This window comes from Phoenix dactylifera, chromosome 8 (assembly GCF_051530095.1).
Source record: "Phoenix dactylifera cultivar Ajwa chromosome 8, Ajwa_hap1_PhDact_Kaust_v1.1, whole genome shotgun sequence".
Classification (NCBI taxonomy): Eukaryota; Viridiplantae; Streptophyta; class Magnoliopsida; order Arecales; family Arecaceae; genus Phoenix; species Phoenix dactylifera.
The window spans coordinates 28,368,545-28,381,450 of record NC_143197.1 but is presented as its reverse complement, the minus strand read 5'-3'; the positions used below and the strand labels follow the sequence as shown (position 1 = coordinate 28,381,450).

The window sequence follows — 12,906 nt, the reverse complement described above, 5'->3', positions numbered from 1 at the left end:
ACAAAAAATGACATAATATGTCATAATATGGTGCCATGAAACTAGGGCTCGTTTGGTTCGCGGAAAAAGAAGGGGAGAAAGTGTGGTCAACGGAAAAGTAATTAGATGCCTCTTGTTTGGTTAGAGTTTTCAAAGAAGAGAGATGGAAAAGTTGTATTTCCATGGGAATATGATTCCCATATTTCATGGGAAAGTCTTTTCCATGAGAAACATGGGAAAGTTACTTTCCCATGAGGCGGGAATCACTCTATTTTTATTTTTTCCTCAAAAGGCCCTTCAGCATTAAAGAAGCATTAAAAAGGCATTAAAGACCTAATTTTTATTAAGGGTATAATAGAAATTATACATAATTTTCCCAGGAAAGTGGATGGTCAATCAAACATAAGCACTTTAGAAATTTGTCACTTTCCCATGGTCAACCAAATATACCAAAAGTACTTTTCTAGGCATTCTCTTTCTAGGAATCTACTTCCCAGGAATCATATTCCTAGGGAGGAAAATACTTTCCGCGAACCAAACGAGCCCCTAGTTACAAATTGGATGGTGATAATGCCTTCTTCCATATTGAGAGAGGAAATGTGCACATATTATGGAGTAATACACAAATATGAAACTCGTGTAATAATTCTATTGACTAGCATAGGAAAAAAGTGACTAGAAGGAAACCCCATTCGGGAAACATATGTTAATGATATTCCAACAGGAGTAGTCTATGCCTTGTGCATCATTCTCAAATTTTGCAACAAAAAAAAAGAGAAAGAAGATGCTTCATAGGATCAATTATCATCAGAGGTATCATTTTCACTTTGGTCATCACAAAAATTTGATGGGTTCCTATTTATGCTACTTTGCTTTAAGGTAAAAATCCTAGACTACGATGCATCTAAATTTATTATATAGCAGTCTAGCTAATAGCAACAATAGATCACGAGTATGTGTAAATACGTGACATTGAGCATCCTTGTTATGAATAAGTGCATGGCAAAATGGAGTTCCCTTGGCTCTGAAGTGCATTGATAAGGAACAAATAACACAAAGCTTTCTAGAGGCTGGGATAACCAATAAGTTGATGCATTGTATATAAGAAGACCTTAAATTTGTCAGCTCCCAATATCTAAATTCCAAAATATTATAAAGATTTTCTTAATGTTGTCAAAAATAGATAGGTTGGATCAACTTCCTATGATTGTTCATAACTCATTGTAGAAGAAACAAAAATAAGTTAGCTGATATTTATATTTTCTTTTTCCTTTTTGCTAGAATTAGATATAGTGACTTTCTAACTCAACCATAAGGGAGGACAAGGATGGCATGGAATCTTTCCTTATATTGTTTTTTCCAAAAAATTCTCTTTTTTTAAATTTAAAAAAACATGCAACATATATCATTTTTTTGTACAATTAAAAGACCTATTTCAGACCAAGTCCATTAATTGTGTCCCACTTACTCATCAAGTATATTAGTGTTATTTGGGAAGTTTTGATGGACATGATGCTCTCTGTTGGACAATGTACTTGGACTTGCTATTTAGATAGCCTAATCAAACTTTAGCTCAACTTAATCCCAACCACCAGAGGAATTGAAAAAATGATGTGATCTAGCTACACTTCAGTTGAACATCCTAAACAATACAAAATTTGTAAATATGTGACAAGTGAGACATGTGTTTATTTGCATTTGCATGCATCCAATGAACCTATAATTCAAGGTTTTATGAATTATCCTGTACAAACTATCACACATTTAATACATCACACAAAGAAATTAACTAAAAAATAATAATCTTCAAACTAAAAAATAATATAAAAATAAATAACAAATGATATTGCTCAAGGACATAAAAGTACACAAATGAGTTTGAATAATTATAGTTATTACTCTTGATTTTCTCGGAATCAAATTCATATTACTTATTATTTATTTTGTCTTAACAAACTATTTTAAAATTTTCGTTTTAAAGAAGCTTACAGCAAGGCTTGAGGGTAGGAGGTGAAAAGAAAGGGATATAAGAAACAAACAAAAAAAAGAAGATGATGTCGGCATCCATCTTTTAAGTGGACCCACTTGTAGCATTTTTATTATACATACATATACACACATATATACATACATACATATATACATATACATATGTACATATATACATATATATATATATACATATATATATATATATATATATATATATGTATATATATATATATATACATATATATACATATATATATATATATATATATATACACACACACACATACGCGAGCGCACACAATTATGCTTCCAAACCAACCACAAAACAAACTACCTCAGAACCCCTCCTACCTGTCACGTGACCCACGAGCTATCCACCGTTTCCTTCTCTTTGGACAGGTACATGAGCCATCGTAGTAAAAAAAAAAAAAAAAAATTATGTCTAATGACTTTCGCTAACACTTTGTCGCCATATCCTCCCCAAATTTCACCCTCCCCTAAGTCCAATCGGTCCGAACGTGGCACCATCCTTGGCCGTCAGATCTCCCATCCCTATGCCTCGTCGTCCAAGTACTCGCCCTACCGTCGCACCCCCGTCTAAATACTCGTCCCAGCAAATTCTTTCCAATTCCCTTCCATTATCGCCCTCGGAGCGGATGAGAGCCGGACGCCGGAGGGGAAACCAAAGCCCTTTCCTTTTCCTCCTCTTAGATTTCTAAGGTTTTTAAATATATCCATAGGGTTGTTCGCTTCCTGGGGTTTCGATTTCCTCCTCTACGCCTTCTTGGCGTCGGATTTCGTTGCCCGGAATTTTTTTTTGCGATTTTTTCCTATTTATTTTTTCATTCTTGGTCGGCAATCTGGGTGCCATGAAGGAGGAGCTTCTGGAGGCGTTCGAGGCCGCGAAGAGGGCGGCGGACGCGGCGGCAGAGGCTGGCGGCGCGTCGCCGGAGGCGGATCGGTGCGTGGATGCGCTGCGGCAGCTGAGGAAGATCCCGGTCACGACGGAGGTCCTGGTGGCCACTCAGGTACGCCGGTGTTTTCGTTTCTTTGGATCTCTGATTCCGTATTCGCGGCTTTGGTCCTCTTCTCTTCTACCTTGTGAAAACAGTTTCCCTTTTCTGGTGTCTATTTATGTCTTTTTAGTGTTTGACATGAGTCGGTTAGGGTTTTGATTTGATGTAACAATCACGTTGCTTTAGATCGAGGAAAGCTGATATTTTTCCGGCTAATATTGATATTTGTCTAAAAAGCTAAGGTATTTCTCTTTTTGATTTAGCTATCAAGGTGTGTATTATTGGTTTCATATAAAGCATTCACTGTTTGTTTTTTTTTTAATTTTTTTATTGCTTTCTGTTTGGTTGATTTTTCTTTTCTTGGACAAGAGGTTTGAGTTTATTTTTTTGACAATTGGTCGACTGGCTATTTGACCTTTCCCTCCGTTGAAGATTATGTTTGTGGTTTATGGAAATCTTTACATTCTGTGTGTTCTGGGTGGCAAGGAAAACATAGAGTTGTGTTGCAATTATCTGCATTATGGCCTTTTAGATTAATTTTGTGGAGCAGTTCTAAAAATGTGATTTTGTTACGTTATTGAAGTGCATCGTTATCATGGGATCTAAGTTACTTTGTTGAGGAGATATTGGAGTATGTTTAGAATCGAATCAGCTGTTGCTTGATTTGTTAGCCAAACTTAAATTGTGGTTTGTGATAAAAGTTACTCTACATATGCATAATTGGAGTGATTTTGAATTGATCATCTTCTTCTTTTAGTTGGCTGTTTTAGAGAGGTTCCTGTAGTTATCGGCAATCATTTTTTGCTTCCTTTGCTTCATTTCTGTTGGATTTCTGTGATTTGAGTTCCTTTTTATTTCTTGATCCTTATTAGTACATTTACCAATAGAGCTGAGATGGTGCGATATTGAACTAATACATGATGTTTTTCCATTGCTTGATATTATTTGTTTCTTGATTCATCATCATTGAAAGAGAGAAGTTTGGATATTGTGTTTTTTATCCTCAATGCATGTGATTGTGGTTTTGTCTGTCATAGCAGGAAAAAGTTAATGAATGCCCTCGGGACATTTGCTAACATAAATACGTTGTTCTACTGGATGTCTCCTCTCAAATCACTACCTAGCTGTGTATCACACTCATTTCCTCTAATATTTTAAGAAAGTGGTGTATGAGTAGTTTCCATATTAGAGAAGGTGTATGAAAGATTTAAAGATCACGACCAAATTCAATTTATATTCAAAATAGAATCACAATACAAAATAAAATTACAGCAAGAGGAATGGAGTTCCAAAATCCCATCTTGAGCAGTGTTCCAAGGGGCTTGAAACATGTAGACCTATATTAGTTAGCCAAGCTACTATTATAGGAAAAAAACATCAAGCTTAGCAAATGCCTTGAGGATGACCTTAAAGGCAAACCCTCTCATTGGTTGGCAAGTGTGCATTTTACATAGTATGTGGAACCTTTTTACAGAAAACAGTAAACTGTTTCCCCAAATGTAGATCACTGCAGGATAGGACAATGTTAATAGATGCCTTTTGAGCAATTGTGTAACCTAATTGTTGCCTTTGACAGTTGTTGAAATATGAAATCATGATTGCATGGCTAGATAGCATTTGGAGCCATCGTGTTTTTTTTCTCCTTTAAGACCTCTTAGCCAACTTGGATGTATCGACAGAATTCATTCAAATCTTTCTTATTTTAATTCTTTAAATTTTGCGAGCATGATGCTTACTAGATTCTAAGGTCATAACTCTACGACATGGTGATTCTCAAATACATGCCAGACAACTTGGCGCATGTCAGGGCATAGCCCGTACAAAAAGCTCTCAGTCCTAAGGTTATGCGACTTTGGAGACCAAAAGTAGTTTCCTTTTCATATATCACTGTGTCTCGTTCTCATGCATTCGGCATTAATCATGTAGAGATCTCACCTTTTCATCGAAACCTGTCGAACATTGGCACTCTTCACCATGCAGGATCTTTGAAAACCATGTGTTAGGTTTTATCACCCTCATGGGGTGAAATGTCTATCACTTATTGCATAAAATAGGTTTCCTAGCATAGTAGAAGAAATATAAGAAATTCAGGAAGGTGAAATCAATCTTGATTTCTAGAAATGACACAATATGTTTAATGAATGCTGAGGGGCACCCTTAATCAGACGCCTAAATGATCTCACTGTGAAAAAACTTAGGGAAAAATATTGATTAAAAAGTGCACTCTACCACCAATACACATAGTCTTCTTTAAAATAACTTCAATAACAAAAAAAATGCTATAGCGAATAGTGAGCTTGTGTATTATGCAAAAAGTTTCTTGTGCCAGTGTGGCATTGGTTTAGTATGTCATGATTCGACAAATCCCTCACGAATCACATTACTCATGGGAAGCGCACCAATTCCCTCATGCCATGTGGGTACAAGGAACTTTTTGTGTGATGAGTGGCAAACCATAGCATTACTCTTAAATGATTCTTGTAAGAAAATAGAACAACAAAGATATTGTAGAGGAAGAAAAAGAAAGCATATATTCATTTAACATGCACGTAAAAGGCGATAATGTCTAGATAATAACCAAAACAATTTCTTCTAGAATAAGAAAGTCGCATATGGGAAGTGGAGTATTGATTTAAACTATGGACCCAACAGAGCACTTGAATAGAGAGGCACTTCTCCAGTTAAGACTAGAGCCTAACCAGGAAGCTCGACCCACATCTTCAAACATGAAACATTGTGATCCCATGCGTTGTATCTGGCATGTAATTTCTCATTCTATTTCAAAATCTGAATTATTTCCCCCCTTTTGCATCTGTCAGTAAATGACATTGAGCACTGTTTTGTTATGATTGACTTATTTGTGTGCTCAGCCGTTCTCTGATCTTAGATGAATAACATCATGATATTGGATATACAATATAGGATGCTAAAGAGGCAAATAATTTTCATAAAACCAGAAGTTTCTATCCACATCTTGCCCCTGGTTGATAGCTTGTCACAAGTTAAATCCCCTTCATATGGTTGCTCTTTCAGCTGCTTGCACTGAAAGCTATGTAACTGAACTCCTAATTTCTCTGCTTCAGTCTAAACCAGTATCCTGCATCAGTCTGAAAACCACAGGCTCTTCAATTCCACCTCATTTACTGTGATGTCTCTATAATCACGTACTTTTAGGGGCGCAATATCTCTGCCATTCTAATTTTGGGTTATTCAACTGATGGCCACAAATGGAGTTAAATTCGGATTTGGGTGTCTGCTGGGCTTATTGACGCCCTGGTCATGTACAGCCCATCTGAATTTTGCCATGCATTCTATGAGTTCCTATGCAAAGATGTTTTATATTCATTATCTACCCTGGTAATTTAGCTGCCATTTCACATTTTTCTTTAGTGGAGATGGTTGTTTAAGATATTTTAAGCTTCCAAATGCTTTAGGAAAATCATAGTTAAGGTAGAGATCAAGAGCAATCATGACAAAGCGTGGTGGATTTTTGGTGGAGCTAGATGGGTCAAGATAGAGGTCCATTGATGATTGAGAGATTGGGTGTGGAAATGGCATGTTCTGGTCTTCATTTGTGGTGTACCATCGATCATGCATTTGTATCCATAGACTTGATCTTTAAGTCGTTGGAATTTTTTTAATGTCTCTATGCATTTAGCTTCCTGTTAGTTTGTTTAGTGAGCTTTCTTTACAAAAAAAAATCTAGAATTTATGTAAAATTGACTTAAACATGAGAATATATTAGATGGATGTGTTGTGAAACTAGAAAAGATAAATAGAAAAAATGAGTATGTTAGAGGAGATATAAGAGTTGCATAAATTAGGGACAAAGTGATGATGAGTCGATTGAGATGGTATGGGTATGTTGGGTTGTATCTTTCATGTGAAAGAATGATTGATATTCTTTTGCAACGTCACCTGTCAGATCGCGCTCTGCACATATTTCAAAGCACTCGGAACCATTTATTCATCTGTCTGCACAGATCTCGAAGCAACCATTGTGTGATCCAACAGTGGATTCATGTAAAGGTGAATCCTTCTTTCGCGTGAAAGATACAACCCTGTCCCGTTAAATTCCTACCCAAAAGCTTAAGCTAGTAGATTTAAGGGCTGTGAGCATTAGACCAACCAAGGCTCCATACCTATCTGATGTTGGATTATTCCTCCATAATGAAGATTTGAGAGGGCTCTTGTAGTAAGGAGAGGCATTTTAATTTGTTTTGGAGGATGTGGAAAAAAGGAGGGATAAAGGCTTGAGGCAACATGGATGGAGGGTTGCGAAGAAGAAGATATAGACAAGCTTGAAATAGCACCAAATGTGGATAACACATGCACAAAGAGGGTAGCAAAAAGTAGGTAGTATTATTAGGGGAAATATATTTATTTAATATAATAGATGTAATTTTGACTATTATAAAAGAAATGCTTTCGCAAGATTCTTTTACGCACAGATTATGCTTGAATATTCTTTTTCTTTTTTTGCAGATGATTACATAAGTTATGCATGGGATTGGGTATTAGTTTTCTGTTTGCTGTTTTTGTGATGAAATTCCTAATAAAATGTCCAGCTTTGAGGTGTTAATGTGGATTGATGGGAGAATGGTTTACAGACTTAGTTCATGCAATTCAAATGGGACCAATCTGGTGCTGTCATGGCATAATCTCTTAGTCCATAACACTTACAAAGTGATGCTATGTCTCCAGTTTCTATAAATTATCATTTTGTCATCTGAGAAGAATGTTATGAAACCAAGTTCAGAAACACTACACAAAATGTAAGAGCACTTATATTATATCATTGTTTCTAGTAGGGGTATTTTCTATTTCTTATAATATCCAAGCTTATTATTCAATGTGAGAATAACATATGTTCACAAGTTCTCATGTTTTCATAGTTTCCTCCCTTTCCTGCTTCACTTCTCACAGTTTGGCTATTTGGACACTTTTTCAAATTTTTCAGGTTGGCAAACGTCTTCGCTGTCTTACAAAGCATCCTCACTTGAAGATTCAAGCAATTGCTTCTGACCTGTTGCAGTTCTGGAAAAAGGTAGTTATTGATGAGACTGCCAATGGTAAAAAAAATACTGAAAGTAAGAGCTCTGTTAAAGTTGAAATCAAATCTGAGAAAGCAGAGACTGCTAAGGTTGACAAGGTTTCAAAGGCTGGGTCTGATAAGGTTGACAAGATTTCAGATTCAGAAAGTTTCAAGGCTGAGAAGAAAGATTCAGATAGATTGATGAAGGTTGAGACTTTGAGGTCAGAAAAAATAAAGATTGAGACAGGGAACAATGAGTCTTCAGGTCAAAATATCAAAGTTGAGAGGATCTTGAAGGAAGAGAACAGGGATTCTGTTATTAAGAAGCCATCATCGGTCCCAGTTGGTCCACCAAAGCTGACATCAATGATCAAATGTAATGATCCTCTGCGTGACAAACTCCGGGAACTACTTGCTGAAGCTTTCTCTAAAGTTTCTGGTGAGACTGGTGCAGATGATAGGGATGAAGTCAGAAACATCTTAGATGAAGTAGATGTTTGTGACCCAATTCGAGTCGCTGTCGCTGTGGAGTCTGTGATGTTTGAAAAGCTAGGCCGTTCTAATGGTGCTCATAAGCTTAAATATAGGTCCATAATGTTCAACTTAAAGGATGCCAAAAACCCTGATCTGCGAAGACAAGTTCTCCTTGGCCTAGTGAAGCCTGAGAAACTAGTTGAAATGACTCCTGAAGAGATGGCTAGTGATGGGAGAAAGCTTGAAAATAAGCAGATTAAAGAGAAGGCTCTGTTTGAATGTGAACGTGGAGGGGCTCCTAAAGCTACAACTGATCAGTTTAAATGTGGCCGGTGTGGACAGCGGAAGTGCACTTACTATCAGATGCAAACCCGGAGTGCTGATGAGCCGATGACAACTTATGTAACATGCGTAAACTGCAACAACCACTGGAAGTTCTGTTGACCGCATCATGCAGCAGGACATTTGCAGCCAAGTTTGTCCAGCACCTTGTCTTTTATCATGTTCAGATTTGATAGACTAGGTCTTCAGTCTCTAATGTCGTATAAACTTGTTGTCCTTGGAGAGTTTAGTTACTATGGCACCTGCAATCTTCAAAATGGTCCATGTATTTCCGTCATTTGTTATTTGCTGCCCCAGTTAGTAGTGAGCTCTGATCCAAGTGCACTTCTTTGGTAGTGCACCCTCTTCTCCCTTTGGATATTTACAGGTAGAGAAACATGAGAAGTACATCAACCAGAAGTGTTAGTCATGTCTACTTTCTTGCTGATGTCTGAACCCAGCTTCATTCAGTCAGTATTCCTGTGACAAATGCAGGTATAATGTTTAGCTTTTATTTTCTGGTAGCAGCCATTCTGATATATTGCAACATTATTTGTGCTCCTCTTGGGTTTGTATCACCTGCTTTAGGGTGCCAAAACTGAGGGCAATTACAGGTGACATCTGACTGCTGTCACTTGGTAATATTAGTTATAGTATTAGTGTACAATGATGGCAGAATTAGAATCAAAATTTTGATGTCATTTAGTTGTGAAGGCTTGGCCCTTTGCATGCTTCTGGTGTATTTAAGCACATCCATGCTGAGGTATTTCTCCGGTCTCCAACCTACACTCACTGCTTTGGGCGGGTCCTCGGCCTTGATGTAATTGACTTGAGGTACTGAAGACTTGCATATCAAACATTAATCAAAGTATGATTGAGAGCAGTTGAGCCATCATTTGGATGAATTTGATGTATGCTTTATCAATTTTGAACTAATGAGTGATTGTTGTTGTAATGTCCGGGCCCAAAACCAACTGGGCCCAATACTTTTGAGGGCCAGTTAGGAGTGTTGGGCCTGATTATTGTGTTGTGGGCCCTACTGTCAGGGGTGGCAACCGTGGAGGGTTGCCACCTCATGCTGAGAAGGAATTGACAGGGCCCCAGCTGGCCGGCAGAGGGAGAGCCAGCTCTTAGGGGCCCTCGATCATGCAAAACGGAAGCCCGCCACCTCTCACCCTGGCAACCAATGCCGGCCGGCCTGAGACAAGGGGGCCAGCTGGAAGCTCCCAGAGTAGGAGGGAGGAGAGGATGGGACCTCTCAGATGGGGTCTCATCCCTTAAACGAAATAATCTAAGCTTTCAACTTTTAACCAGTTGCTGTACCCTCTCACCCTCTAAGCCCCTCTAGAGAAGCCGGACCCTTTGGAGCGGAAGGTGGAGGAACTCAAAAGCCCCAGGAGAGAGAGCGGAAGGATTTTGGGAAGGTACTGCTTGGCACAGCCACCCTGAAACCAGGTGAGACCCAGTTTACTTAAGAAAGTGGTTTTTAAACTATGAAAAGGGGGAGTCCCTGGAACCTCTGTGGAGTGTTCTCCCCCCCGCCCCCCCTATTTCAACAGTGAAACAGAGAGGAGGAAACCGGCACGGAGGAGGATGAAGAAGGGAAAAAGGAGGGGGGGCAGACCATTTCCACCCCGGGCCAGGCCCATGCGCACGGGCAGGCCATGGATCGGCCCGAGTATAACCCAGGTCCAGTAACTGAGCTGGGCCGAGCCCAATTGAGCTCGGCCCAGGCCTAGTGCCACCGCAGCCCGAGTCGTGGTTGCCCTAGGTCATCCGGCGCGGCCACAGGGCCGCCAGCCCGGCCGGACCACCGCCTCTTCTCCTGGAAGAGGTGGTGGTGCCACCGTGAAAGAAAAACCAGAGAAGGAAGAAAAGAAAGAAAAATAAAATAAAATAAAAAGTAAAAGCTTATCGGACCCTTAAGGCTTCATCCTCTCCGTCCATACCTCGCCGTGGACGGAGCGGGTGGAGACTTTCGGGTATAATCCGGATCTCGACCCATCTCCGAACCTCCTTCCCCTCTCCGGCATCACTTCGGAGAAGAGGAAGGGTCGGCCTTCCGCTGCTACTGCTCCAAGGTGGGAACCCCGACTCGGCCGAAGGGCCGGAAAAGTTCCACCCCAGTTGCCGACAAGAGGAAGGGGAGAAGACGACTAAGGTTCCAGTGGAGAAGAAAAGAGAGAGAGAGAGAGACGGAGGGTGGCTTCGGCCGGAGGCGGAGAAGAAGGCCGAAGGACCGGCCGGAGCAACTGAGGTTTCTGATGGGAACGAAGGAGAGAAGAGAGAGAGAGAGAGAGTGACCGAAGGAGAGAGAGGAGAGTGGGAGACGAAGAGGCGGAAGCCTCTGGAAGGTCGGAGAAAAACCCCTTAACGGGTTCGGCCTAACAGGTCGGCTTCGGGTCCGAATCCGAAACCCGTTAGGCCCAAAAGGAAAAAAAAAGAAAAAAGAAAAAAAAAAGAAAAAGAAAAAGAAAAAGAAAAAGGAAATGGGTTTAGCCAAATTTGACTAACCCGAGCCCAATTAGATTAGGCTAAAGTCTGGACGGGCCCAAACTATAAATTGGGTTAAATCCGAACCAAATTAAGTTAAATTGAAATAAGTTCGAACTCAATTAAGCTGAGTTAATCTCAGCAGACCTAGTTGATTATGAATCAGTCCCAATTCAAGCCCAATTCAACGGACAGAAGGTCGAATTGATTTTAGGTTAATCCTGACTCAGGCTCAAATGAGCCACATTGACCCTAAACCCAAAATTTAACTTGAGATTAAGCCTAATGACCAAATTAGAAGGCTCCAACGTGGGTAAATTGGACTTGGGCCAAATCCTTAGATGGGATCCAAACAAGTAAACTCATAATTTTAACTGAAAAATTATGTATTAAACAAACGGAGAATAATGTGATCCCTATGATGTTGTGCAAGGTGATTAAGGATCCGTCATATGGACTAGTCAAATGTGGGAAAGTGAATTACAGTAAGTAACTTGTTTTAATCTTATTATGGATCATGAATACGCTTCCTTACCTAAATTATAAGTGTAAGTAACTTGTCCTAATCTTCTATGGATCATGTATACAAGTGGTATGTTTTAGTCATAGAAATTATGGTTATGCATACATCATGCTTATACAGATTTTAAAATATTACGCATATAAGATGATTGGCATTTCGTTACCATAATTGCATTTAATATAGTAATTATGATGTAAGATGATAAATTGCCTCTAGTTAAGTGTACCACTTGCAAGAAGTACTATGTATGGACTCTTAGATGCTACGGGCTGAATGTAATTGAGCTCGCCCCGCCAGTGGCCGTAGAATAACTGAGCTCATTCCGTCAGTGGCCGTATAATAACTGAGCTCGCCCCGCCAGTGGCCGATAATGACTCCGCCGTAGCATCGGAGGTTGTAAACCACGGCATTCCGGTATACGATCTTACAGGCTATATTTAGATGAAGATTTTTGATAACATACATAACGTGATTATTGATTCAGTATGAATATTTTATCATGATGAATTGTTAGACAGCATACATATCAGCTTCTTAAACCCTGTTTAAACATGTTCAGCATATTAATTGATCCGTTAAGATTATGCTGGATTACTTACTGAGCCGTGTAGCTCATACCATTTTATTGGTATTTTCTTTCAGATCATCACCATTGATAGCTGCCAGAGACTTTTTCTTTTGTATCAGGGCTTCTTCCTTTTGGGGTAAAACAAATATACTTTTGTATACATAAAATATGTAAAAGCTCTATATTTTGTACCACTGAGCATGTGTACTAAAAATGCTTTAATATATGAGAGTTTAACTGGTTTGACTACCCTGTTACTCATATATGAGGCTGCGTGCTATTGTGGGTGGTAGTCGGCAATAGCACGGCCGTGTCACGGATCCGGGGCGTGACAGTTGTTCCATGTATTGCATTGTATATGCATCCATCTGTTTATCAGTTATGGATGCTCGTCTGTTAACTATTTCCAGATCCTTCAGATTCAATGTAGAAAAAGTGCAAATTATTCTGTTTCATGGCTGGCAATGAAGTTAATTATTCTTCTCGCTAATGATCTATAATTGAG

At 39.2% G+C, this 12,906-nt stretch overlaps 1 protein-coding gene across 1 annotated transcript; it reads left to right on the top strand.

The window, feature by feature from the left end:
- The first annotated feature begins 2,409 nt into the window (after positions 1-2,409).
- LOC103706242 (transcription elongation factor TFIIS-like) lies at positions 2,410-9,341 on the top strand. Its single transcript, XM_008790295.6, has 2 exons — positions 2,410-2,999; positions 7,948-9,341. The coding sequence occupies exons 1-2, from the start codon at positions 2,841-2,843 to the stop codon at positions 8,938-8,940; spliced, it is 1,152 nt and encodes a 383-aa protein (XP_008788517.3). The 5' UTR covers positions 2,410-2,840; the 3' UTR covers positions 8,941-9,341.
- Positions 9,342-12,906: the final 3,565 nt, after the last annotated feature.